This window comes from Martes martes (genome assembly GCF_963455335.1).
Source record: "Martes martes genome assembly, chromosome: 2".
Taxonomy (NCBI): Eukaryota; Metazoa; Chordata; class Mammalia; order Carnivora; family Mustelidae; genus Martes; species Martes martes.
Window position 1 is genome coordinate 27,310,885 of NC_137889.1, and position 27,825 is coordinate 27,338,709.

At 39.8% G+C, this 27,825-nt stretch overlaps 1 protein-coding gene across 1 annotated transcript; it reads right to left on the bottom strand.

The window, feature by feature from the left end:
- Positions 1-3,729: 3,729 nt before the first annotated feature.
- On the bottom strand, positions 3,730-27,825 carry KLKB1 (kallikrein B1). The gene is made up of 15 exons (XM_080797662.1): positions 27,735-27,825; positions 27,087-27,145; positions 22,645-22,807; positions 21,148-21,254; positions 19,096-19,255; positions 18,559-18,668; positions 14,640-14,799; positions 13,608-13,714; positions 13,285-13,447; positions 13,073-13,185; positions 12,758-12,926; positions 8,325-8,503; positions 7,051-7,146; positions 4,723-4,862; positions 3,730-4,216 (listed from the first exon to the last, which is right to left on the bottom strand). The coding sequence occupies exons 2-15, from the start codon at positions 27,142-27,144 to the stop codon at positions 4,037-4,039; spliced, it is 1,905 nt and encodes a 634-aa protein (XP_080653788.1). The 5' UTR covers position 27,145; positions 27,735-27,825; the 3' UTR covers positions 3,730-4,036.

The following is a 27,825-nucleotide window of genomic DNA, read 5'->3' on the forward strand; positions in this document are numbered from 1 at the left end:
AATTAGCCAACATATAGTACATCATTAGTTTCAGATGCAGTGTTCAACAATTCATCAGTTGTGTATAACACCCAGTGCTCAGATTCTCCCTCTCCCTCTGTCTTCCCCACCCCCACTCACATGTGCTCTCAATAATCAAAGTGTGGAATACCTAGTCTCCATTGGCCAACTGCCTGTGTAGAAAGACAAGCAAAGATTAGAAACACTGGACACCACTTTCAAAATTTGCAGAAATGGAACTGCAGTAGAAGAGAACTTACTGAAGGAGAAAATGAGAGTATTGTTAGTGAAGTAAGGTAGATTTGAAGCTTAGCCCCATATAAATTCATTGGAGACTTTCTGAAAAGAAGAGAGAAGCCAGTGTTATGTTGCAGAGGGCAGAAAATGATAAGGGGGATTTGGACTCAGAAGAGGGCTTTATGCAAAGTGCTGGGGACTGTGTGACATTCTATCTGGAAGGCAGTTCTTCAGATAGTTTTAATTCATCTATTGCCAAGATTGTGTGACCAATCTTGACACAAAGAGTCATTAGCTGCTTTCTTGAGTTTCCCATTTGAAATTAAGTACAGTCCAGCCAAACAAAGAGCCCATATTTATGATGCGATGCTTTTTAAGAAGCTCAAACACAGAATGGCAAATTTATGCCAAGACAGGTTTATATGGAAAACTGATACATGAAGTGATATAAGGTCCTTACATCCTTGTATTGTTTACTTCATGAAACCACATCTCTATCCTAAAGCTCCAATAAAAAAGACTATAATGATAGCCTTCCAACACTTTTCGGAGAAACAGAAAGACTCTAGTGACAGCAATACTTCATTGGGAAACCAGATAATATCTTAACTAAGTTTGGTTTAGGCCTCTAAAGCCTTTGAAGTAATATAAAAATTTCAAAATATATTTGTCCATTCAAATAAAAGCAGAATAGGAGTTCTACTTGCATGGAAACTCTTTGAGATTAAGTAGACCTTTCTTTCAAAGTGACAGTAAGTATTCTAAAGACTCTTTTCAATTAATGCCACAGCAGTTTAGAATTCCAATGTCAACTGCTTTTATCTTAAAGATAAGTTTCCCCACCACCACCACCCAGTGAATTAAAAAGCTTTTGAAGGCTAATGGAAATAGGGAATTACTAGACAAAATCTTAGGAAGAATCTAGAACTTAGTCTACAGAGACACAAGTGCAAGTCAGAGCTTAGAAGCATTGGTGACCTAAAATCCCCACAAGGGACAAAGGAAACCACACAGACACATTGCAGGTAGAGACCCCCTTCTAGGTCACAGCCACAGTCAATTTGCTCTTGGAGCTCTTCTTGATCTCATCAAGATTTGCTTTGAAAAGGGGCACAGACTCCCATGTCCTACAATCCCATTCTGCCATTCCCTTTTCATTATAAGGTGTTAATCCTGACCTTCAATCGGGATTTCTCAACACTGCCATTTTTGATATTTGGACCAGATCATTCCTTGTGGTGAGGGACTGTCCTGGGCCCCATAGGATGGTTAGCTACATCTCTGGCTTCTATCCACTGGATGTACCCCCTTGCCCAGGTGTGAAAACCGAAAATGTCTCTAGGCTTTGCCAGATGTCCTCTGAGTGGGGATTGTGTGCAGTCGAGAGCCACTGTTTTAGATGCTAATGAAAATAACAAATGATGGTTTTCAATGCTCCTGTCACCTTTTATCCTTTTCATAGAATGAGGCAACATACTCAGGACTAGAGACACAATCTGGGGTATATGAATGCCATGTTCAGTCTGGATCTGTCCTTGACAGTGACCCTGAGCTCATCTTTGTACCTCTTCAAGTCTCCACTGCCCATGTCTAGAATAAAGACGCATTCTTTCTGGGGTGCCTGGGTGGCTCAGTGGGTTAAAGTCTCTGCCTTCAGCTCGGGTCATGATCCCAGGATCCTGGGATCGAGCCCCGCGTCGGGCTCTATGCTCAGCGGGGAGCCTGCTTCCACCTCTCTCTCTCTGCCTGCCTCTCAGCCTGCTTGTGATCTCTGTCTGTCAAATAGATAAATAAAATCTTTAAAAAAAAAAAAAAAAGACGCATTCTTTCATAAGATAGTCACTGAATGCCCATTTATATGCAATATGAATGAAAGAGAGCCTCCTTCAAAGTTGCTCACAGTTTAGTGAGGAGATAGAGGTAAACAATAATTAAAAGTTTTTAATTTAAATCAGAGGCTTCGTACACCTTGGTGAGGAACCAAATGGATGTTGGAGCCCTGGGCTAACCTCGGATTAGATGTGCACCTGTGGGATACGTGGGCACATGGGGGGGACACTGAGAAGAGCAGTGCCAGCTTCCAGGCCTGGCGCTGCCACTACCCTCTCCTGGGTGGCACAGCCAGGGACCCACACCACCTCCTCACTCTTCCTCGTGAGGGTGAAGTCATCCCAACCCCTTGCCTTCTTAGCCTCTCACATTTCTCAGTCCCACGTGGTTCTTCCTGCATGACGGGCTCCTCTGTTCGCCCCCATACATGACAACACGGTGAGTAACAAGAGACCAGGCCAGCACCTCGGGCCCTGATCAGCAACTTTAAAATAATCATTCATACCCTAGGGGAAGTCCACATTTCAAAACTCTCCTCCCGGTATCGCCCAGATGAGGTCATTCCCTGACCAGTGTTTTGTCCAGCAAGCATTCCAAAGTCCTGTTCAAGCACCCGTTCAAATTAATACTAAAAGCCAGAGATAGGAGATTCTCACAGCAAACCACTTTTTTTTTTCCTTTTAAAGATAAAATAACACCCACACAGAACAAGGGCCACTGTATCTATTGCATGCCAAAGTACAAGGTGAAGCCGTACTAGAACCCAGCCACGTTTTATAAAACCTAGAGCATTTTTGGAGTAAACTCTTGGGCCTTCAGATTCCTAGTGTGTGGGGTGTGACTAACTCAAACCTCATGGTTTTCCTTCAGCGACCCCCACCCCCGCCATCTTTAGCGCTTTCTACCGCTTACTGTGTCTTTGAGTGTGGAAGGAAAATACCACTTAGAAATTTCACTTTTCTGTTTTTTCTACTTATTTTGCACAATATTCTGTCAACGGTCAACTTTGTAAATGTGAACTCAGTTTAATGGAACTGAATATAACAGGCTAGTGTCAGTTGTGGTAATCCTGGACAGGTTGGGAATTTGTGATCCAGGCAGATTTACATCAACTCTTTTCTCCAGGGCTACCACAAATTGACAAGACTGAATTTATGAAATACTTTATACCCAATGCTTCTTGAATTACTACTGCAGAACCGAAATCCATGGACATCCCCACTCTCACCGCACAGAGCAGATTCCTTGTCTTCCATGAAGGCTGTGTGATGCCCCCCCCACCCCCGCCCCAGGCCTCTCCTGTGCACCCAGCCCTGGGGCCTTGTGCCAACACCAGCTAACGAGGTAGGAAGGCCCAGATGTAAAGGTGCACTGTTATTCTCCCAAGTTCAGAAAACCCATCTCTTTCTTGGAAAACTGAATCTTCTGTACTTGGCAGAACAAAACCCAAGCTTACTGGCTCTTCACTCCAAGTGAGGCAGGCAGTAGTAGGTTTTCATGACCATGCAGGTGAGGAAGAAAGAAGAAATTACCATCCCTAAGAGAGACTGAGCCCCAGAGCAGGCAGTCAGACAAGAGTGATCCCCGTCCCAAGCACTGTGCTAGAATCAGGAGTACCTTACCTTCCATTCTGTCTCACAATCAGAAGAAAACACTTGTAAGTCACATTCTTTTGCCATTTTATTTTACAACAAATAATCCTAGAAATGTTCAGTTGTTATCGCCTGTTATTAGCATCGTTACTGAATGTCTAAAGCCTGCCTCTACACAACATCTTCCTCTCAGCAGCTTTGGGTGCATTGTCTATTTTTGTCCTTATGACAAGGACATGAAGGAGATACCACTCTCCACGTTTTTGCAGACAAGTGCCCCAAGGCTCACTATTGGACTTGGACCCAGCCTGCAAAACTTACGCTACAAACTGGGCTCTTTCCCACCTCTAGAAAGCTTCTTCATGCTGGTGTCTTCATCAAAGACCGGTGTGCCCGTCACTGACCTGTGTTTTCTCTAAAATCCAGTCCACATACTCAGCAACTTTGGTGTAGACACCTGGCTGTTCTCTGCGGGCACAGCCTTCACCCCAACTGGTGATGCCCACCAAATGCCAGATTCCATTGTATTTACAAACTAATGGACCGCCAGAGTCTCCCTGTGTCACAGTGGGTGGAAAAATAAAATAAGAGAAAGTTTGAGAGATGTGCCTTTCAAATTCTTTAGTCACACTGCACACAACACACACATACAGGTCCTTATAGTTCTTCAGGTGTCTTCCGTTCCTCAGTAGCTATTGGACGTGATGAAAATAATTTAATTCAGTAATGCGTGGTTGTATTTTTTGTTTGGTCCAACAAGGACATGTTGACATCATAATCTCAATGTCAAACATATCTAATGCTCTAACATTTTAGTATTATTATATGTACAATGGTGCTCCATTAAACATAGTATGCTTCTGCACAGATTATGAGATACATATATAATATAAATTATATACATGTATATTCAGTTCATCAAAGGTTACTTATGAAATTGTCAGATTATTTGGCTCTGAATTTTTAAAGAAAAATATAATGAAATATACTATGGAGAATATATTTTGTGGTTGATTTTTCTCAAGCAGACCACTGTGTGTTTTTTCATAATTGAATGTATTACCTTACAGGCATCTTTTCCTCCTTCCTTATAGCCAGCACAGATCATCTGTTTTGTTACTTCATAATCTCTGTATTTTTTCTGGCATTCTTCATTTGGTACCAAAGGAATATTTGCCTTTTGCAGAGTATTTTGGATTTCCCCTAGGAAGTAGCCAATATGAAACTTCAGAAGGAGGAAATACAATGAGTATGAAAATACTAAAGTCTTAAAACAAGTCAGAATAATGAACCTTTCATTAAGGTCAGTTCTTTAGATAAAAATAGTAAGGGTGGGGGTGCCTGGGTGGCTCAGTGGGTTAAGCCTCTGCCTTTGGCTCAGGTCATGGTCTCAGGGTCCTGGGATTGAGCACTGCATCAAGCTCTCCGCTGAACAGAGAGCCTGCTTCCCCCTCTCCCTCTCCCTCTGCCTGCCACTCTGCCTACTTGTGCTCTTTATCTCTCTGTTGAATAAATAATAAAAATCTTAAAAAAAAAATAGTAAGGGTGAAAAAGCAGAGTTAATCACACCAACAGAGAGAGAGAGAGAGAGTAAAAGAGAAAGAAATTGAGAAGCAGAGAGAGGGAGAGAGAGAAAGCGCACGCCACGTATTGGCCTGTGCTGGGCAATGTTCGGACCACCCCAGCACCTCAGGCTGACCAAAGACTTTGCTTCCATATTCTCTGCTATCTATCCTCTTAGCTCAAAAGAAGTCTCTCAGAAATTCCCTCTCATCACCTCCAACCCAAAACCTGGAAGTTCTTACCTTTAAGTTTTTGTTTTATATATTCAACATGATCATTTAAAAATACATGATTTGGGGGGGAAAACACCCACCGAACCTCTGGCAACAGAGGAGCATTCTGTTCTTCGAGTAAATGCAAGTATTTTTCATGAAGAACAATTTATTTACAAATAATTGAATTTCTACCAGTGTCTGGGTTCCCCTTGAACATATGTTGGGAGCCTTCCTTGTTTAGTTAAGGTTACTCTTAAAATTTCTTCCTGTCTTAAGGTCCTAGTCAAAAACTTGAAAATTTTGAATTCCTTGAATAAAGGACTACATTAGGAAAGAAGGAAAGAGCTTGACAAGCCTAAATACGTAAAGAATGATGCCAATACTGTCCCTATAGTCTCTATCAGGAACAAAATTTTGGAAAGGGAGAATAGTCTGTTTCCTGGGAAATTCAAGGGCAATTGAGATATATCAACTACCCGTGGTCAGGGGTTCTTAAACTGGGGTCCACAGAAAGAATTCACTTGCTCTATAAACTTGGATAGGAAAATGCATCTTTATTTTCACCATCTCCAACTGAAGCCTAACGCTACCTTCAGTTATGAATGCAGGCAATAAAATGGCAGAATCAGCAGTGACTTTGATGACTTTGCCATCAGCCGAGGGCGCAGATATTTTTGCATCACAGTCATGATATTTTCACATGACAGATGTGGCCAATAACGGAAAATATCAGTTAATTTCAAAATTGTGGTAGTTACTTGAAACACTTGCTATTTAACATATTAGTAAAGAAACTCATTTGTTACCATGTCACATCTCTTAAAAGTATTTTGAGGGGCGCCTGGGTGGCTCAGTGGGTTAAAGCCGCTGCCTTCGGCTCAGGTCGTGATCCCAGCGTCCTGGGATCGAGCCTCGCATCGGGCTCTCTGCTCAGTGGGGAGCCTGCTTCCTCCCTTCTCTCTCTGCCTGCCTCTCTGTCTGCTTGTGATCTGTCTGTCAAATAAATAAAATAAAATCTTTAAAAAAATAAAAATAAAAAAAATAAAAATAAAAAAAAATAAAAAGTATTTTGATAACTCTATTTGCAATTTCACTGGTTTCCTTCCTATTTCTGGGTATTTTCTTTAAGTGTTTAAAAGCACCATTACAGAAGGGGCTCATCAGCTTCATTGGACTGCCGGAAGGATGCATGAAACAACAAAAGATTTAGAACCTTCCAGAAAGACAGACAGTGTGCCTGCCTATATTCCCAGCCCTCAGTAGCAAGGCAGAGAAACAGCATTGAGAGATGGGAACATTATGAATAGTGAGGACAGGACAGTCTTGAGTGGTCTTGTTAGCCCCATATGGGACCAGTCCTTTATATGAAATCAAACAAGTGATCTTTATTATTAAGTAAGATGCTTGAAAGATTACCTTATAAAGTTTTCCAGACCCAAACAAAAATACATCTCAGAAATCACTGTGTAAATATTTGGGAATGGATAGATTGGAAAGGTCATGAGTTTGGAGAAAATTTCACACAGAGGCCAGCTAAACTGATTTAAATCACTCCATGTACTTTAACATAAAAAACTTGTTTTAGGAACAACATTTAAAATGCCATACTGTACCTTTTTCTTTTGTGAAGCCCCATCCAGTTACCCAACAATTAGTATAAATTGTATTTGTATCAGCTTTGGAAGGTAGGCATATTGGTTTTTGGAATTCTGAAAGTTAATTTTGAGATTAAAGTTTAGTTAAATAAAGTTATAGATATTGACCCAAAATACACATTTTCTTTTTCCCATATTCTCTTTCTATAGAGTAGCACCAAGAAAAATCACCCTTTCACTTTCTGCTCAGTTGCTAAGGTCAATGATTCAAGAAAATTTCTCTTTACCAGACTCATTTTCACATGACATTTTGGGTGTCAAATTTTCTGGATTAAATCTTAAAACTCGGAACACACATTTCTGTCGAAAGCATTTAGAAGTTCGTGTGTTTTATCCCGTGTGTGATACTTTTAAAAGTAACAACAAAGGGCGCCTGGGTGGCTCAGTGGGTTAAGCCGCTGCCTTCGGCTCGGGTCATGATCTCAGAGTCCTGGGATCGAGTCCCGCATCGGGCTCTCTGCTCGGCAGGGAGCCTGCTTCCCTCTCTCTCTCTCTGCCTCTGCCTGCCTCTGTCTACTAGGATCTCTCTCTGTCAAATAAATAATAAATAAAATCTTTAAAAAAAAAAAAAGTAACAACAAAGTGTCTCCATTGGCACAGGCACTATTTTAAGTGCTGTTTAAGTACTTAAATTATTAACTGACAATTTTTATAACAAACAGGTGACTGTCATGCTCATTTTACAGATGAGGAAATCTGAGGTGCAAAGAGGTAAAAACAACTGGCCTGAGGTCGTGGAAATGATACCGGACACAGCGGGCATTCGCCAACTGTGGTGCCTTGTACCAGAGGCCTTGTCTCCCACCACCACACTACCTGCTTCCTAGAGCTCCTGCTGCATCAGTGTCTCTACTTGAGTTAGACCTGGGAATTAGTATCTGGCCTACTTGCCTTCATGCATTCTTAATATGCCCAAAGCGATGGTAATCCTACTATTCTTGTCAAAGGGAGCCATTCTTCCCAAATGACCAAAACATTCACCATGTGCATTATTTCAATAATGTATACACCGTTCTATTCCTACCTGAAGAAACCAATTACTATTTCTTACCCCGTAAACAGAAGAGATTTATCCAAGTCACAGGTGTTGTCCCCCTTGGCAATTCCTCACCTTGCCCCCAACTCCACCAAGCAGAAAATAAAGACAGTCTCTTCAGATTCTGCCCTCTTGTTCAAGTTGATGTGAAAATTAAAACCACTGAACTCGGCTGTATAGCTTGAATTATACATACCCGTATAATTCAAAGGAGTCTCAAGTTTTATTAAGGCAATATCATGACCACCGCCATCTGAGATTTTGTAATTTGGGTGAATAATAAGCTCTTTTATTTCTGAGAAAGGTGTTTCTGTTGTTATCTCTGACAGTTTTAAAATGCCACTATAAATGCGCCAAACATTCGACAAGGGAAGCCTAGGAGGGAAAAATAAAGACCTATGTGAAACCAGAAAGACCAGCCTTTGATATTGGCCCATTTTCCTTTCAACTTTACCTTTTGAAAATAGTACTTTTCTGGGAAGAAAATACTACGTACAGCATATTTTTACTTACCTAATTTTGCTTCCTTGCAGTTTGTCATCACCACCAGCTGCAGTACTGGATCTCTGAAGATTAGTTAAAAACACTGAAATGTACATTTATGTAGCTATTTAATGTCACTAACCCTTCTTGTGCTCTCTCTTTCTCTTTAACTCTCTCTCAAATAAATAAAATCTTAAAAATAAATAAGTAAATAAATAAATAAGGAACCTCCATGCTGTTTTCTAGAGTGGCTGCACCAGCTTGCATTCCCACCAACAGTGTAGGAGGGTTCCCTTTTCCACATCCTCACCAACATCTGCCATTTCCTGACTTGTTAATTTTAGCCATTCTGACTGGTGGGAGGTGGTATCTCATTGTGGCTTCGATTTGTATTTCCCTGATGCCAAGTCATGTTAAGCACTTTTTCATGTGTCTGTTGGCCATTTGAATGTCTTCTTTACAAAAATGTCTGTTCATGTCCTCTGCTCATTTCTTGATTGGATTGTTCTTTGGGTGTTGAGTTTGATAAGTTCTTTACAGATTTTGGATACTAGCCCTTTAATTGCTATGTCATTTGCAAATATCTTCTCCCATTCTGTCAGTTGTCTTTTGACTTTGTTGACTGTTTCCTTTGCTGTGCAAAAGCTTTTGATCTTGATGAAGTCCCAATAGTTCATTTTTGCTCTTGCTTCCCTTGCCTTTGGCAATGTTTCAGGAAGAAGTTGCCAAAGGGGCATGTGCACCCCAATGTCTACAGCAGCAATGTCCACAATAGCCAAACTATGGAAAGAACCTAGATGTCCATCAACAGATGAATGGATAAAGAAGATGTGGTCTATATATATACAGTGGAATACTATGCAGCCATCAAAACCCCGAAATTTTGCCATTTGCAATGGCATGGATGGAACTAGAGGGTATTATGCCAAGCGAAATAAGTCAATCAGAGAAAGACAATTCTCATATGATCTCTCTGATATGAGGAATTTGAGAGGTCGGGTGGGGGGTCATGGGGGGAAGGGAGGGAGGGAAAAAATGAAATAAGATGGGACTGGGAAGGGAGGCAAACCATAAGAGACTCTTAATCTCAGGAAACAAACTAAGGGTTGTGGGGGGATGGGGGTGTAGGAAAAGGGCGGCTAGGATATGGACATTGGGGAGAGTATGTGATATGGTGAGTGGTGCGAATTGTGTAAGGCTGATGATTCCCAGACCTATACCCCTGAAGCAAATAATACATTACATGTTAATTTAAACATAAATAAATAAATAAATATTCTCTGTCTAGGCCTCTGGCTGCAGCAAGGCGAGTGGGAGCACCAGGCATGGGGCTCTGAGAGGAGCTCCACAGTGACTTCAGAAAGTAGCAGACAAGCAGGGAATCACAAGCTTCTGTAAGGCCAAGCTGAGGCAAACAGTCTCCCTTCAGAGACCACTGGGCAGGAGAAGCAGAGTTAAATTTCCTAAGAACCAGAGGATTCTCCACCCCTGTCATCTTGGAGAGAGCCCAGTCCTGACATGGAGAAAAGCCACCTGCAAAATGGACGAGTGACAAGCTTCGCCATGAACCTAACACCCTGAGCAGAAGCCACCAGCCTGTGGGGTTCTCAGAGGACCCCTCGCTCAAACTGCCAATCCTCCAGTTTGCCTTGGACTGTTAGGGAAAATTATTTATATGTTTAATGAAAACAAAACACATCTCATGGCATGGCCAAAAAGAAAAATCATAATATAATAAAATATAAAAACAAATATAAAAAATAATAAAATATATTTTGAGGGGTGTGAAAACGTAAATGAATTCTTTTTTACTTAATTATTTTTGAAAAGATTTTATTTATTTATCTGAGAGAAGAGAGAGAATGTTCGAGCAGGGGGAGGGGCAGAGGGACAAGCCAACTCGCTGCTGAGTGCAGAGCCCAATGCCCAACTCAGTCCCAGGACCCTGAGATCATGACCTGAACCGAAGTCAGACGCTTAACCATTGAGCCACCCAAGTGCTCCTGAATTAATTTTTTAAAATATGAATACATACAAAGTAAATCTAAAATTAAGTCTATAGCAAAGTCTTATCTTGTGGTAAAGATCTGAATATTTTCATCATCAATGAGAGATGCAAAATACATTTGCATAAAATTCTAGAGAAAATCATGCAGCTAGGAGCAAGGTGGTTTTCTTTCAATTAAATCAGTGTTTCCATGTATATTATCTCTTATAAACTCAACAACACTGAGCCTTCAATGAAAATTCTTAATGTAAATTGGAGCAACCACTATAGAAAACAATATGGAGGTTCCTCAAAAATTTAAAAATAGAACTACCCTAAGATCCAGCAATTCCATTTCTGGGTATATATTCAAAGAAAATGAAAATACTTCCTTGAGGGATATCTGCACCCCTGTGATCACGGCAGCATTCCTTATAATAGCCAGGACATGGAAACAAACTAAGTGTTCGTCAGTGGGTGAGTGAATGAAGACAATGTGGTATAATATGTACAGTGCCGATATACACACACACGATATATACATACATGTATTATATATACGCATATGTGTACCTAAGCCTCTATGTGTGTGTGTGTGTGATGGAATATTATTCAGCCATAAAAAGAAGCAAATCCTGCAGTTTGCAGCAACATGGATGAGACTTGAGGATATTATGCTAAATGAAATAATCAGACCGAGAAAGACGAATGTTACATGTTTTCACCTGTATGAGGAACCTAAAAAACTGAACTCACAGATGCAAAGAACAGACTGGTGGTTGTCAAGGGAGTGTCACGGCAGGAATAAGTGAAGGGTACAAACTTCCAGGTATAACTTGAATAAGTTCTGGAGACCTCATGTGCAGCATGGCGACCACAGTTAACCATACCTGAAATATCTGAACGTGGCTAAGAGTGTAAAACTTGAAAGTTCTCACCACATACATGAAAAAGTGATTCATGTGTGGTGATGGGGCTGTGGATGTCTTAACTAACCTTACTACAGTAATCATTTTGCAGTGTATGCCTATATGACAGCATTACATCATACACCTTAAATTTACACTTGGTAAAGCTGGAAAAAAAGGATGAAAAGTCTTGGTCTCAAATTGGGGTACATTTAGTAAAAAGGGGACCTGCTATTCTCCTTCCCAGAGTCTTTCCTTCCAAGTCAATAGCTTTCCCCTTAGCAATGCCACGTGGAGCAGAGCCACTAACTGGAGCTCCCATGCTGCGATGCGGAAACCAGGAAGGAGCCTTGTCTGCCGGCTGTGTCCCCGACTCTGATATACTTCAGCAGCCGGATGCCCAACCCTGACACATGGCAACCAGAGCCCTACCTTTTTATATAGTCAGGGGAAGAGGGAGAATTTTATGGGGGGAAAAAAAAACAACTTTCTGAGAGAAACCAAATATATTTTATTTTTAGGGCTATTAGTATTTCTTGCTATTCCTATGCTTTGTCCATTTTAACATTTCTTATTTAATCATAGCTTATTTTTTTGTAATTTTTATGTTCCAGGTATAGGTCTTTAACTACGTCACTTAACCCTTCTAATAACCTTATGAATTAGATATCATTACTATTCATATTTCACAGATAGGGAAATAAAGCTTAGAGAGATTTACAAATCGCCCAAGGTCACTCATACCTCTAATAAATGACAGATCTGGGACTAAAGTCCTGTTTTAACTACAATGTTGAAGTGTTTTAGAAATATTGTATCAGATTTTATCCACGGAAATATATAGGGTAATAAATTCGCTTTTTTGTTTTCACTATTACTATTCTTTAGCACATTTGTGAATTGAAGAGCTGAAAGTAAAATCTCTATCGGCCTGGAAATTAAGTCTTTGAAGAATATACTTGGGGCGTGGCAGATGGAGGTGGCAGCAAATGGGCATTTTTTCCTTGTTCTTTAAAGCAGGAGTGACATCCTCTCCCCGGAGTGTCAGTCCTGTGAACAGACCACACTGTGTTCTCCTGGGTCAGTTCATTCAGTGCTCAGACCCTATGAGTCGTTCAACAATTTGAATACCAGCCTGGCTTTAAAATGTCTTTGATTAATACAGTGATGTGATGATCGAGACACCAGTCACAGATTCTTCAAAACAAAAATGCAAGTTCAGACCCTGGATAAAATGCATCCAAAACTTACCCATCAAAGCAATGGGCGGCAGTTAGCACCCACTGGTGTCCAATGATTGACCCTCCACACAGGTGGCTCTGAGCTCTCAGCTTCACTTGCAGGCTGACTTGCCAAGGCCACTCTCCCCAAGAAGAGTTGGTTCCTCCAACAATGCGTGTATTTGTTTTTGTTGTGCACACTAAAAAGAGAGTCTTGACCTTAGAGTCAGAGTTCACCTCAGCCAAGGAAAACAGAATACATAATTCCATTATCTAAGACCAAGCAAGCTATTGAGACAACATAGACATCCCTTTACAGTTCCATGAAAAAGTGAGACTTACTTACCAGAACTATCTCCACTTTTACACAACCTCAAAGAATAACCAGAGCTCGCTTGTGTCCCGTATGTAATCCTAGTTGGCGAACCGTCCAAAGATAATCGTAAGGAACACTTGCACCTAGATAAAATGATCGGTATAAAGATTAAACCTTCACAGAGGGGGATAATTCATGAAATTGTCTTGCTGACTGTCTTTGAAAAATAAATTTTCACTAACTTCTTTCCTCTACAGTCTTCTGGGCGTAAAGAATAAGTAAAAAACTGACAGCGAATCATCTTTGTACAAGTCTCTTGGCAAACATTTACTCCTTCAACAAAGGTCACGTTCAGTTCTTCCCCTTCAAAATCAACTCCTGAGTAAATTTTGGAATGGCAGGGCTCTGTGTGAATTAGAGATGTAAAAAGTTATAAAATGAAAACAGCAATAAACCCACACTTATCCAGGTTTTTGGTACTGAAGACTGTTTTCATCGCTATTACTTGTTAGAAGATCATAAAGTGTATCACATTTTATGTACTATTATTATTGAATCACATTACCAGGCAAGGTTTTGCAGGTTAAAAGGCTATATCCAGACATGGTGTTTTCCTGAGGAGTAGGGGAACTTGGTGTCCCGCTTCTGGAAGTCTTAAGAAAGCAAACATTTCTATTAAAAAAAAAAAAAAAGCAAAAGAGAGAGTAACAAAACTGCATTAAAGGCAAACACAAAAGCACATCATATTTTGGAAAGCACCTCTGCAAATTTTATTTCTCTGAGAAACTCTTTTCAAAGTAAAGAAGACCACAGGACTGTAATCAATCACAGAGATTAAATGTAAACCAAACCACATCTCCCTCTGAAGAAAACTGATAGGTACAGATAACCTGGAAAGGGGAGAATGGTAAAGTTCCACCTTCCCACTGAGAAGAAAAAGAAACAAGAAAAGGAAAAAAGAGCAAAGACCAAATTCTGGGGACTACTGTATAACTATGCATCCCTCTCTTAGCTCTCTGTCTTTGTGTAGAAGGAACAGGGCAAGTTATCAGAGGGTAAAGAGGTCAATCAGGATAATTAGGGCTCTAGTTTCTGAAACACAGGAATCAGAGACAACATTTTTTTTAAAGATTTTATTTATTTATTTGACAGACAGAGATTACAAGTAGACAGAGAGGCAGGCAGAGAGAGAGGGAAGCAGGCTCCCTGCTGAGCAGAGAGCCCAATGCGGGACTCGATCCCAGGACCCTGAGATCATGACCTGAGCCGAAGGCAGCGGCTTAACCCACTGAGCCACCCAGGGGCCCCAAAGACAACATTAACGGCTATGCTGCCAGTGAGCGGTTTTTACTTCAATTTAATAAGACAAAATATTAAGATCAGTTAGAAAGGTATCTGATCCTTTCTTCCATGAATCCAATGCTATGTTTCAGGAAGAGAAGGTAGGTGGGAAAGTCGGCTAAGCTCTTAACTAATCTCCACCCGGCAGGAAAGTACCTCCTTCACCAGTGGCATCAAGTGCTCGGAGGGAAATGAACAGAACTATAAAATTACAGTGATGACAGGACAGGAGCAAATGTTACACAGTCTCACTCACCTTTGTGGTTCCAGATGCCACGCCTTTGTGTAGAATGTAAAGAAGAGGCAGCTGGGATGGTAGGTGCAAATAGTTTGACACACGAAAGCATCGGGGGTGACAGCTCTGCCGACATCCACATCTGAAAATGCAAGGTGCTGGAAAATGTCCATGCGGCAACCTGTGAACTCACAGATGGAAGACAGCCCTCAGCAGGTGACGTGACGCTCAAGTGACTTGTCCTTTGTCATCAAGGCTAAGGAGATTATGACTGTTATTTATAGTACCAGATAACCTAAGTGAAAAAAGTGTCAGTTAAAATATCCTCAGACTTGTGGGGTGCCTGGGTGGCTTAGTCATTAAGCATCTGCCTTCAGCTTGGGTCATGATCCCAGGGTCCTGGGATGGAGCCCCGTATCGGGCTCTCCACTCAATGGGAAGCCTGCTTCTCCCTCCCACTCCCACTGCTTGTGTTCCCTCTCTCACTGTGTCTCTCTCTGTCAAATAAATAAAATCTTAAAAATAAATAAATAAATAAATAAATCAACAAAATATCCTCAGACTTGTTTGCCATTTGGAAGAAGGAAAAATTGGTCTAAATCTGATAAGAGATATATTCTTATATCAGAGAAATGAAACACCTCAACCTAGGCTCTCAGCTCCATCCCAACCCATGTAAAATATTTAGGTTACTTAGCATAAGCTCAGCCTTTCTTTCTATTACCCTGACCCTGAATTCCAGATTTTAGGAAATAAGGTTTTGTGTTACATTTTCCTGAATATTATGAAAAAGATTTTGATAAAAACAGATTAACAAAAACATCAAGTAGCTAAGAAAAATGCCATGTGCCCATTGAAATTAGAACAAGAGAAAGCCCCCTTTCATTTTCTGTATATAATCTTATTTTTTATTTATTTTTTATTTATTTTTTTTTAAGATTTTATTCATTAGAGAGAGACAGTGAGAGAGGGAATACAAACAGGGGCAGTGGGAGAGGGAGAAGCAGGCTCCCCACTGAGCAGGGAGCCTGATGTAGGGCTCAAATCCCGGGACCCTGGGATCATGACCTGAGCTGAGGGCAGATGCTTAATGCTGAGCCACCCAGGCACCCCTAATCTTATTTTTTTTAAAGACTTTATTTATTGGTGAAAGAGAGAGAGAAATGGACAAGCAGACTCCATGCTGAGCACCAAGCCTGACAGGGGGCTTGATCTCAGGACCCTGAGATCATGACCTGAGTTGAGACCAAAAGTCGAATGCTTAACCAACTGAGCCACCTATACCTCTAATCTTATGTCTTAATTACACTTTTGTTTGTGTTCTTATTATTTACTCACTTTACTCAATTTGATTACCCAAATTTTATTTAAATTATGGAATAATGATAGCAATTATAGGAAGGACAAAAAGAGTCCTAATTCAAATGAACATAGTTGTATCAAGATAATGTACCTCCGTGACATAATATCTACATAGGGGCAGTCTAGGAAATTAGGCCTCAGCTAGTTAAATCTTTCCAAAACAACAACAGCAACAACAACACACACAGACTCTAGAAGCTGGAAGAGAATTCATGGATCACCATGCCAACCTACAACTATATCCCCTGAAGGATGTCCCTGACAAGTTGTTTACCTTTTCCTAAGATATTCACAGTGATGAGGTGCTCTCCACCTCATGGCAAGGCCCAATTCTTTTCTGGACCATTCTAGGTGTTAGGTATGTTTTTCCCATTTTCTTCATAGGAGAATCTACCTTAATCTGGCTAATGGAACCACACAGATTAATCTAATCCTTTCCCTAATGAAAGCCTCTATAAACAAAAATTAAGACAGTCATCCTTATCTTTTTCAGCTTAAATATCTTTAGCCGGTCCCTCTAGCGATTTTGTGTTTTCCATTACTTCTAGATATCTTACTCTCCTGGCTACCCCCTTTCGAAATGCTCAGGGTTGACCATTGCTATGTACCACATATGCAACACGAGCTGTATACAATGTTTTGGTCACTCCCTGGCCCATCCAGATGACAAAAACACAGGAGCTATCTTGTTAAGAACCATTTTCTTTTTTAAAGCTAGTTTTTTGGTTTCATGTGTTTTGTTTTGTTTTATTTTGTTTTATCAAAAGCAATACAGGATGTGAGTGGAAATGGCAGAGGAAGGAGCTCTAAAAATCCTCACCTTCATAGAATAAATGAGAGCACGGGCAAAATTGCCAAAATCAATGTTTTCAGAGCTCTAGAAATCAAAATTAATCAAATTATAACAGTCCAGGGAGCACTTATTCAAGAAAAATGGCTGAATCTCTATAAGAACAGTGAGTTTTGTGGGGTTTTCATTTGTCTTGTTCCCATTCTCCTCTCCTCAGTACCATGGAAGCCTTGAAAACAGCCCCACCATCATGCTGGAAACCAGCCAGTAGTCCAGCACCCCTAGAAGGGGCAGACTGGGTTTAGGGCTACTCCAAGGCCCCATTCCCATCCCCAGTTAAGACCATTATTTGACCTGTCTGGAAATTCTCAGGAAATTTCCACTCACAAGGATTGAGTTTATTTGACATGACTCAGAGCTTCCTTCAGTATTAACAGCTTTTTCCTTGCAAGTGTTTGTCAATAACAAACAAACAAACAAACAAAAAGTGCCAATTATGTAGCACTGTAGCTTCCTAGGGCAACAGGAATTGCTGGAGCAAATGACAAGGTGACAAAAAAAAATTTTTTTTTAAGCTGACAAAATTCTTAAAAGGAAAGTGAAGGGCAAGAGGGTGGTGATGAAAGTCTTTACCACTTTCCTGGGAATCTAGAAGGCCATATGCAAGTACAGGGCTCTGTGCATGACCAGGGCTGTGCACATGTCCATGAAAGAGCTGAGAAAGTCCTAAGCTCTCAGGCTGGCTGACCTTGCGCCCGGGGTCAGCAGAAAGCAAAGGCCAAGGCAAGTTGCAAAATGCCTGTCTGCACATTGAAGCCATGCCCAGCACTCCCAAAAAACCCTTGTCAAAGGCCGGGAAACTTACTGATTCCAGGCATGTAAGGACCAGAGGAGAATGGAAACAAATTGGAAAAGAGACACCCTGTTGCTAACCTCCCGATCTCCCTCCTAGTAGGGGTGCTAACTTCCGGATCTCCCTCGGAGTGGGGGTGGGGGGGTCCTCCCCAGAATCTGCTGCAGAATTCAGCAGGAGTTGACACTGGATACTGTGTAGCATTGAGTATTGGTGATTCAGTTTCAGTAACATCTTATTGTGGACATGCTGGTAAGTAAGTGAGGTGTAAGGTTATGACAATTTTCTGGACAACTGAATTGAAATTACCTAAATGTCTGAAACTATAGCACTTTCTTGATCATTATGTTGAGTCATTTCACTATGCAATGGACACCACCAAGAAACGATCTTACGGTTTTCTCCCATGTCACTGCTCTAGTTCCCTAGAGCTGCTGTAACAAATTATCACCAATGCAGTGCCTGCAAATAATATAAATTTAGTATCTCACCATTCTGAAGGTCAGAAGTCTGAAATGTGTCTCACTGGGCTACAATCAAGATATCGGCAGGGCTTTGTTCCTTTGGGAAACCATGTGGGAGGACCTACTTCCATGCTTTTCCCAGCTTCTAGGCTACCTGTGTTCCTTGGCTTGTGGATCCTTTCTCTATCTTGAAAGCCAGCAGTGTAACCTCTTCAAAACTCTCTCTCTCTCACTATGACCTTTCTGTCTTCCTCTTTCTCTTATAAGGACTCTTGGGACGACATCAGGCCCATTCACAGAATCTGGAATAATCTCCCATCTCAAAATCCTTAGCTTGATCACATCTACAAAGCCCCATTTGCCATGTAATGTAACATATACACATGTTCCAGGAATTAGGATACAGATGTCTTTGGGGGACTCCAGTTCTGCCTACTACAATCACATAGGAAATAGTAGCCATGGAATTACCAGTTTCTGAGAGGGCACAGGGCTTCAGTGAGAATCCAGATGCCACATGAGTCAGCAACTTTATACTGGTGGGCGTTCCTCCTGGACCGTGCTTTAAAAGGCAGCTGTTTCTAAATGTGAAGAAAAGGGTTACTTCTCTTCCTAAATCGCAAAGACGCGTGTAGCAATCCTTTTTTGCATTGAAATGATCCTTGGTCAGTGGGAAATAAAACAATCAGAATAATGAGTTTGATACTGATTGGCCCAGGGTTTGTATTTTTAATCAAAGAGACATTTTCCTGCTCTGCACAAGGAAGGTTAGGGTGAGAATGGGATGGGAGACATTTTTCAACCAAACCCTCATTCCCCAACCAATGGAAATTACTCCCCTTAGCAAAATGACACCAAAACTGAGTAAATAAAAAAGCAAAATGGTTAGGTCTGAAGGCCCTGTCTGGTCTTCCATCGGGGGGGGGGGGGGGGAAGAAAAGTTACAAAGGGTACAATTAAATCTTAAAAGCACCACCAGAAAGAACAAACACTATGCATGTTACTCACCGGTACTCTGCACTATAAAATCTCTCAGTGGCGTACGTAAAAAATTGGCAGTGAATGCTGTTGGTGCACTTTTTTTGGCATTCTTCAACACTTTTTACCTTAGAGATATTAAAATTAACTCCTCTCATATCAATTCCTTTATGAATGTCTCGGTAACAAGCTGTACAAATAAAACGCACAGAGAAAATTCAGTCAGTTTCCTTCCAGAAGTACATCATCATTGAGTGAGAGCAGTTTCGAAGGTTTCCATCCTGCTTTTCACAACTGCACTTTTAACTAGGAGATTTAGATTTTTTGTTACATCATGACATTATCAAACTCTTCTTGAAATAAACACATTCCAGAATGTTTCAGAGCACTAGCCCTGAGAAGCAGGGGAAAAGGGTTTGTTTCCAAAACTGTATGGTATATGCAACTGTATAAGTAATATTTCACCCTGAAATTATCAATGAGCAATGGAAGAGACAAACAAGGCAGTGATAGTGAGGCCCTGATGATTGTGCTAGGAATCTAGCACAATCTAAACAAACTCATGTGTCCTCAACAAACTAGTAGGACAACAATATATTGAGGTGGGCAGAGCAGTGGATAATTCACAGTGATTCGTGCACATAGGACTTTGTAGATTCTAGAAATGAAGTCTCTTTACAATTCTGCTGCACACGAGATAGGACACTTACAAAGTAAAAACTTTTCTTTTATGATCAGCGGAAAGCTATAAACCTACCTATAAATATTTTAAACCAAAACTGGTCCCGAGTTTAGGGACTTTATGTCCTTGGGAGTAATTACTCACTTTAATTTAGATACTCGGGGAGAGTTAGGAGGGAATATTAAATCAAGTTCTGTAAGACGAAGTTTGAGAAAAAAGTAACAGTAACTAGGAGAATTGAGGAAAGCAAAATACTGTTCTTTAACTTCTGCTATGATAGCATAATTAAAAATAATGCTTAAATGAATGATTTGCCCTAAATCGTATTAAGATACAAATATGACCTTATAACATAGGACATGTACTCATCCTCAGGTATACTACATATCGACTAAGTTACATATCCCTGTGTCCCTAAGTAAGGACAGGTTCCCATATAAACAGCAGGCACAATGCACGCATGTGTATTGAGGGAGTGGTGTTAACGGGGGAAGGGAGGATAGAAAACTTTAAAACATCTGAAATTTGAAACCACAAAATTTAATTGTAAATAGTAAATGTAAAATAGCAATGATAGACAGTCACAACATGGTTCTTTCAAGTTCCTGCCAGCTCGTCAGTTGAGAATCTTTTTAGTATATTTCACTCTCAGATAGATAAGTTATGTCAGAGAAATTGTTCATCTGCCTTAAATTAGGATAGGATTAGAAACAGTTTCCCAAGACATTAGTAGCAATAAGTGTCAGAAGTTAAATTTCCTTGCCTCTTAGTCTTCACATTTTTTTCTAAGAAGTATGATTCTCATTAGCAAGATATACAGAGCCCAGACCTTCAGTTTGGGGGCTTAATGAGGTTTCTTAACTTCTGCATTATTGACATTTGGGACCAGAAAATCTTTGTCAGGGGGGCTTCCCTGGGCCTTGTGGAATGATTAGCAGCATCTCTGACCTCTATCCACCAGATGCCAGTCGCAACCCCCTAAGCTGTGACAACCAAAAATGTCTTCAGTCATTCCCAAATGTGCCCTTGATGAAGGACAAAATCACCCCTGGTCAAGGTGTGCAAATTATCTCAAGTAAAACAGAGAGAAAGACCGCCCTCGGTGTTCTCTTTAAGATTCTTAAAGTCAGGGACGGGGGAAGGGGGCAGCTACCGTTTGAATGTGTATTCACTTTCGGCAAATAATACCGTGTAGTGCTAACCTCATAAGTAATAAGGCCCTTGAGCATGGAACTGATAACGGGAGAGGAGGATACAAACAGTTAATAGCGCCCCCCCACCCTTGGTTATCTTTCTGAGTGCTCCCTTCAAAAGTCCAAGGCAGTACAGAGTTTGGGCAGAAGGCATTCTAAGGTAAACCCATTATTCACTCAGGTTTAGCTAAGAAATCAACAGCTTACCACTTATTTGATGACCACATTGCTTTAAGGAATGCCCAGAAATTGCATTTGTCCGTGACACTCTTGGCAGGGTTCCTGTAGCACTGTCTTTCAAGAAGCAACCAAATCTGTTTTTAAAAGTACTTTCAGTTAAAAGTAGAATAATAAACACACATTGAGGAGATGTCTAATGTTTTTTAGACACTAATAAATATGTCCAGGAATAAGGAATAAGGAAAATTAATAGAGCCTCCCTGACACTTGCTGGAAAGAACACTCTTAGAGGAAAGTCCACAAAATCTAACAGTCTTTGTAATACCTAACTTCAGCATTCTTTAAAAAAACAAAACAAAACAAAAAAAAAACACACACACTTTTAAGTACAGAAAGTTGTTCATATTAAGGAGGTAATGATTTTTCCTGTGTTCCTACAATTTGGAGAATTATGTCCTCACCTGGTCATTGTTTTTACTTAAGAAATTAAATCAGTCATGAGAGTTGGATCTATCTATAGTGTTCAGCTTTCTTATTAACTCCTTCTGGTTCCCAGTAATGGTAGACTTCATTCTATCTATGCTGTTAATCCTAACGGTGTTCTCTCATAAGGATTCTAGAATCTAACTCAACAAAGTTGATGCCTCTCACCCGCAGTCTGGGTTTTCTGTACAAGTTTAACATGTAGAATCAGGGGGGTGATGATCTAATTCCTAGTTTTTAAATTCAAATGGAATTAAGATAAAAGAATAGACTTATGGATATGGAAATAGGAACAATGAAGAAATGCTTATTCTGGATATTGACCAAAGTGAAAGAAAATTATGATGAAACCATGGCCACACTCAGTCAACTTTATGACCTAATAAGATCTTTAGTGACTATTTTTTTCAGGGCTCTTACTTTTCCAAAATGCCAGTTAATAATATATTTGTATGTGCACACTCATACACGTAGACACACACACACATACACACACTCTACATCACAGATGCCCCCTAAAGGTCCATTCCAAACAGACCTTTCCCGAGGTCACAAGCTCTGGATCTTACTCAGTAATATTCTCAATAAAATATTTGCCTTCCATTACATTTTCTTAGGCCTGTGCTATCCACAAATACAATCCTGAGTCAGACAGTATGTTTCCTCGCTCAGGTGAAATATTCACCTGTTTTTAGACCCTTTCTGGAGATAATCACTTAACCCAATGATTTCCAAGTATTCTTCCTGAGGCCTTGGATAAACCCTGACCTAGTGTCTATGACTTTAGGTCAATGCAGCAACTGTTTGATAAGCACATGGCCAGGCCCAAGACACTTGGGTTCAGTGGGCTGAACCATTTGGGTCTGTGGCTGTGGCCCAAGAATCTGCTAATATAAGAACCACTCCAGATGATTCCAGTGAAACTGGCCCTTGGACCCCATTTGAGAAACATAACCCTACAATATCTACACCTTTTTGCACACAACTGGTTCTATTTTGAAAAATGACTGGCTTCTCCAGTAATGACATAGCAGCCTTTACCTTTTGTCTGTGTCATTAGTGGAACCTTCAGGAAGAAAGCTGAAGAGCAAACACCTAGGATGGAACGTGCACATCATCCGACAGTGTTGGGCATTTGGAGTGTACATGGCCGTGAGGTCCCCACCTCTGAAGAAGGTGTTTGTATATAGTTGAGTCAAGCATCCTATGATACAATCATTGAAAAAAAAAGGCATTAATTTGCAATGAATGCAAATAATTATTTTGATAGAAATATGTCTGTGTTCTAAGCCTTCTTACTTCCTCCACTAAATACCCAAAGAGCTTTACAACAGGACTTTAATTACAGAGGAAGTATGAAACATATTAAGGTGACTATTTGAACAAGGTATAATGTTATTTAAAGTCAGTCTATGGGTACTTCTACATAAAAAACTTGGTTGATTTGTATGAAATCAGAGAATAATTTGCATATAAATTATCCATAGGAAATTACAATTCTAGTTTGGTTTCTCCCTATGGCCTAATGTGCTATGAGAATGTTGTTACTTAAAAAAAAAAAAACAAAAACGGGCAGGGTCCCTGGGTAGCTTAGTTGGTTAAGCATCCAACTCTTGATCTCAGCTCAGGGTTGCGAGTTCAAGTCCCCCACTGGGCTCCCTGTTAGATGTGAAGCCTACTAAAAAAATAAAATAATAAAATAAAATGTAACAGGCCTCTAGTTATGGAATAAATAAGTCATGGGCATAAAAGGCACAGCATAGGGAATATAGTCAATGATACTGTCAACAGTGTTGTATGATGACAGATAGTAGCTACACTTGTGGTGAGAATAGCAGAATGTACAGAGAGGCTGAATCACTATGTTGTATACCTGCAACTACTTTAACATTATGTGTCAACTATAGTCACAAAAAAAAAATTTTTTTTAAAACGCAAGGTAGAATCTATTTCTCAAAACTTTTCCATAATAAATATCTCTGTAAGGGGAGTTAGAGAAAGACTCATTATAAGCCTCTGACTATTGTGTTTTGTTGTGCTGTGTTTTTACAGAAAGAAGTAACTGAGCCTTAGGGCAGTACAGACTTGTGCAAGACCCACGTGGCTAATGAATGTCCTAGGAGAGAAACCTAGCTCTTTTCACTCCCAGTCCCTGTTCCATTTTCTAGCGTGCAATGTTAAATGTTGTTCCTCATTTCAGTTTAATTTAAACAAACCAAGAGTTATTGGGTACTTACTGGGATCAGTACATTTATTTGCTTGGTTTCTATAAGCAAACACAAATGTGTGCATATGCTAAATTGAAAATCCATTCTGGACTATTTGCTGTTTAGAATTGTTCACAGTTCTAAAGTACCCTGCATCCTACATATTATTAGAATACTAAGTGCTACCTTTACTGTTCTACTGTTTCATATATTAAAAGTAAACTTTAATACATGAATTTGAGTTTACCTTGAAAGACCCACTTTAAAGTCAGCTTAATAAGCTTTTCCAACTCAGGCAGCACATTTTTCTGTCAACTGTCTGTTAACCACAGGATATCCCAATGGCAACTCTGTCCATCTCCTAGAACATCTATTTTTGTATTGCCCTTCAGGGAATGGACAGCTTAGACACATGTGTTTCATTAAGCACTGAAGATTAAAATTTCCTTTGCACTATCCTACCCCTCTGGGGAGTCTAACCCTGAGTTCTGCTAGGATGACCTAACCCAGGAAGATTGCTTTTCTCCCTCTTAGAGGTGTGGCTAAAATGACTAACCCTTGGGTAAGTTTCATATTTTGAAAAAAGCAGAGATTCCCTAGAAGTTGCCAGGTGTATATGCCTGGATTTCATATACACACAAAACACCCAGTAGATAGTCCAGTGACAACACTAACTGCAAAGTGACCTGTGTTTTAAACAGTTGGTGTATTTGGCTGATTCCTAGTTACCAAGCAGCCATCCTTCCCGCATCCCCACAAACATGAGTACTAACAATACCCTGTGCTAGCCTAGGAGTTCCCGTTCTGCAACTAAGCCTTATGAACAGCGATGCAACTTGATGGGTGGAAAGGGGCAACCAGAAACACACCAACTTTGGAGCAGGCTGGGAGGAAAGCTCTAATAGGTGTTCTTGTTTATCCTCATAAGCTGGTAATGAGGATGATAATGGTGATGACGATATCGGTGATAGGCTTGTTGGTATTGTATTTTAGAGTGTTTTAAAGCAGTGTTATAAAAGTTATCCCACAACATAAAATAATATCACACTGCCTCCTGTGTCCATGGGCTTTGGGCAGGTTATTTGGTCTTGTTTAAAAAAAAAAAAAACTACATGATCAATAATAAGAAGAAAACCACTACATTTTTTTTTAAATTGGGCAAAGGATATGAAAAGGTAATTTACAAAAGAAACACAAGCAAATAGTAAGTATACAAAAATGGAAACTATCATAAATGCAAGCAAGTCAAAACAGTTGATGCCATTTTACTCACCAGATTAGCAACAATTTTTAATTATCTAACTTGCCAGTGTAGATGTACTGATTTTGGCTGCGAATGATTAAAACAAAAACAAACAAACAAAAAAAAACAAAAATAAAACCGAGTTCAATGTGACTTGTATAAATGAAATGTATTGGTTCAGAAGCCAGAGTCCATGGCAGATTGGGCTTCAGGAATCACTGGACAGAGTACTTGGCTGATCCCATCAAGATTCAATTTGTCTTCATCCCTTTGCTCTGTTCACGGTGTTGCTGTTGCTCTCAAGTTCCATGTAGAGGCAAGATGCCAGAAGCTCAGGGCTTTGTACTCTCCAATAGTTCAAGTCAATTGGAAATAATAATAAGAAGGAGAGTCTTATTTCTAGAAATGTAAGCAAAGGTCTTATTGCAAACCTTTGGCTCTGATCGGGTCACTGTAGCCAGCAGGATGTTTGCCCCTGTTTACTAATTCAGGTCAGCTTAGGTCACAGCCACATAGACCCAAACTTGGAGGCAGCAGTTTCCCAGAAACAAATTAGGATCCATTTTCCAGAAAGGTGAATATATGTCAAGCCATAGAGACAACTACTGGAGTTGGCATAAGTGACATAATGCTCACTCTTAGTGGCTGGTGGAGAGATTTAATTGGAGAATCACCTTTCTGAAAGATAATTTCATGATGTACATCACAGAACCTTCCAAAATATTCACACCTTTCTATCTAACATTTTTATTTCCAAAATTTTATCCTACAGAAATAACTGAATATGTATATAAGAATGTGCATACAAAAATACCATGACTAGGGAAGATTACTGAGTTCCAAAAAATATGATATATATAAAAAGATAGCTGTAAATGGGAAACATAAATTATAAACAAAATATCTATAATTAATAACATCTTTGTTAAATGTGTAAATAGATATGTAGAAAAATATCTGAAAGACTAAAAAAAAATTTTAACAGTGGTCATTTCTGTATTATAGGACTACAGTTAATAGGCAATTTCTCATTTTCTGCTTATCTGCCCCTCTAATTTTCCTAGCATGATCATAATTTATTTATTTATTTATTTAGTTAGTTAGTTAGTTATTTTGCCAAACAGGTAAAACTGAAATGGCCATGGTCCATAGCATCTCTGGTTTCTATCCCTCAGCATTCAATGGATTTAATGATCATGGTTTAAAAAAGCAATTAGACATGGGAGGGGTGTTGGTTTAGGAAGGGAAAAATAGCTTCCTCCTGAAAAAACTATTTTATCTCTTTATAAATGTAACCTTTATGCAAGAGGTGTTTATCTTAGCCATACATCTGAGAGGTAAGTAAATAATCATTGTGGTGTCCATCTTAAGTCAACACAGACTCAGAATCTATCCATAATGATGGCTCAGAGAAAATGCCATTCTATAATGATTAATAAAGAACTGTGTCCAGAATCGTCTTTATTCCCTGAAAATTTAACAGAATGGCTAGAGACAGAAATATGTTCAAAACTTGGTTTTCTTGGTTGAAACCAGAATTATTAGTCAAATGGACAATTTACTAATTTAAATTTAAACCAAATACTTTTGTTTCTGAAGCAGTTCCCCTGTGGCCAAAAGAGTAAAAGTATGCACCGGTACCTATTACAACACTTGGGTTTTGGATCCAGATATTACAAAATGCCTACACAGTAAATATTAAGATAAAGTTGACTTTTAAAATATATTGATACTAAAAATAGAGGGCTGAGTGTTTAAGATCTGCTTTGTAGAAAGTCGTTTGCCCACAGCAGTTTCTGCTAACACAGGCACAAAGACATTCTCACTTCCGGGCTCCCCACTCCCATACATCTAGGGCAATACATCTGAGAAGTGGCAGTTGCCCCTGGATATTAAAAGGATATGTGTCCTGACCTCTTGGGTCTGCCTCCTTCCCAAAGCTGTCTGTTCAATAGTTTTCTCCAGGTCTGGCATGTTTGGTTAACTATTCCTCTCCCACACACAATTTGAGATTTTAGAGACAATCCACTCACCACAGGAAACAGTAGCAAAGAAGCAAGTGAGATAAGCTGCTTGCATGGGTGAAATCATCCTAAAAGAGAAAGCAACACATGCATGACCCTGCTAGTGACAGATCATATTTAACATCAACCTTCATTTAAGGTAATAGAGATCTTCTTAAAAATGTCCGCATTGCAAGTCTAAGCACATAATTACCAGTACAGAGAGCAAGCGCTTTCTGTATATTTTATGCCAGGTACTTGGCACAGGATACAAACTGAGATCTCTAGACTACTATTGCGTTCATAGCTCACTTGTCGCCGATGTTGATAATTATGGAAAGGTAATTGGTAGAGGGAAATTAAACAGTGGTGAAACCTCTTGATTTGAGCAGAAAGAAAATGATTATAAATAATGGCCATCATATGGGTCCAGAATCCCTAAGAAAATCTCTCAAAATACTAAAGCTCATTGAAAAATTTTAAAGCAGTCAATATCCTCTTTGATTCTAAAATATCTTACACTAAAAGATTTCCTATGTAAGAATGTCAGTTTCTCCTATATTCTCTAAATACACCAGAAATTAGAATATATACTGATAGCTTCTTCTCAAAGTAGAATTATGCTTAATTTAAAAAAAAAACTATTTGGAAGCAATCAGAATAAAAGAAATTCTCTACCTGAGAGCACAATTCTTCTATGGCTCTGGAGGTGAGGGTGTCTCTCGCCACTTAAACATGGACGGTCCTCAAGCTTTCCTAACGGGGCACT

Bases quoted from the DNA above. Each gene is read 5' to 3' on its own strand.
- KLKB1 (XM_080797662.1), bottom strand. From the start codon at position 27,144: ATGATTTCACCCATGCAAGCAGCTTATCTCACTTGCTTCTTTGCTACT. The intron at 21,255-22,644 runs GTAAAGGCTGCT...TTTTAAAAACAG, and splicing joins ACTAATGACACAGACAAAAG to ATTTGGTTGCTTCTTGAAAG. The intron at 19,256-21,147 runs GTAAGCTGTTGA...TTATTTGTACAG, and splicing joins ATGTGGTCATCAAATAAGTG to CTTGTTACCGAGACATTCAT.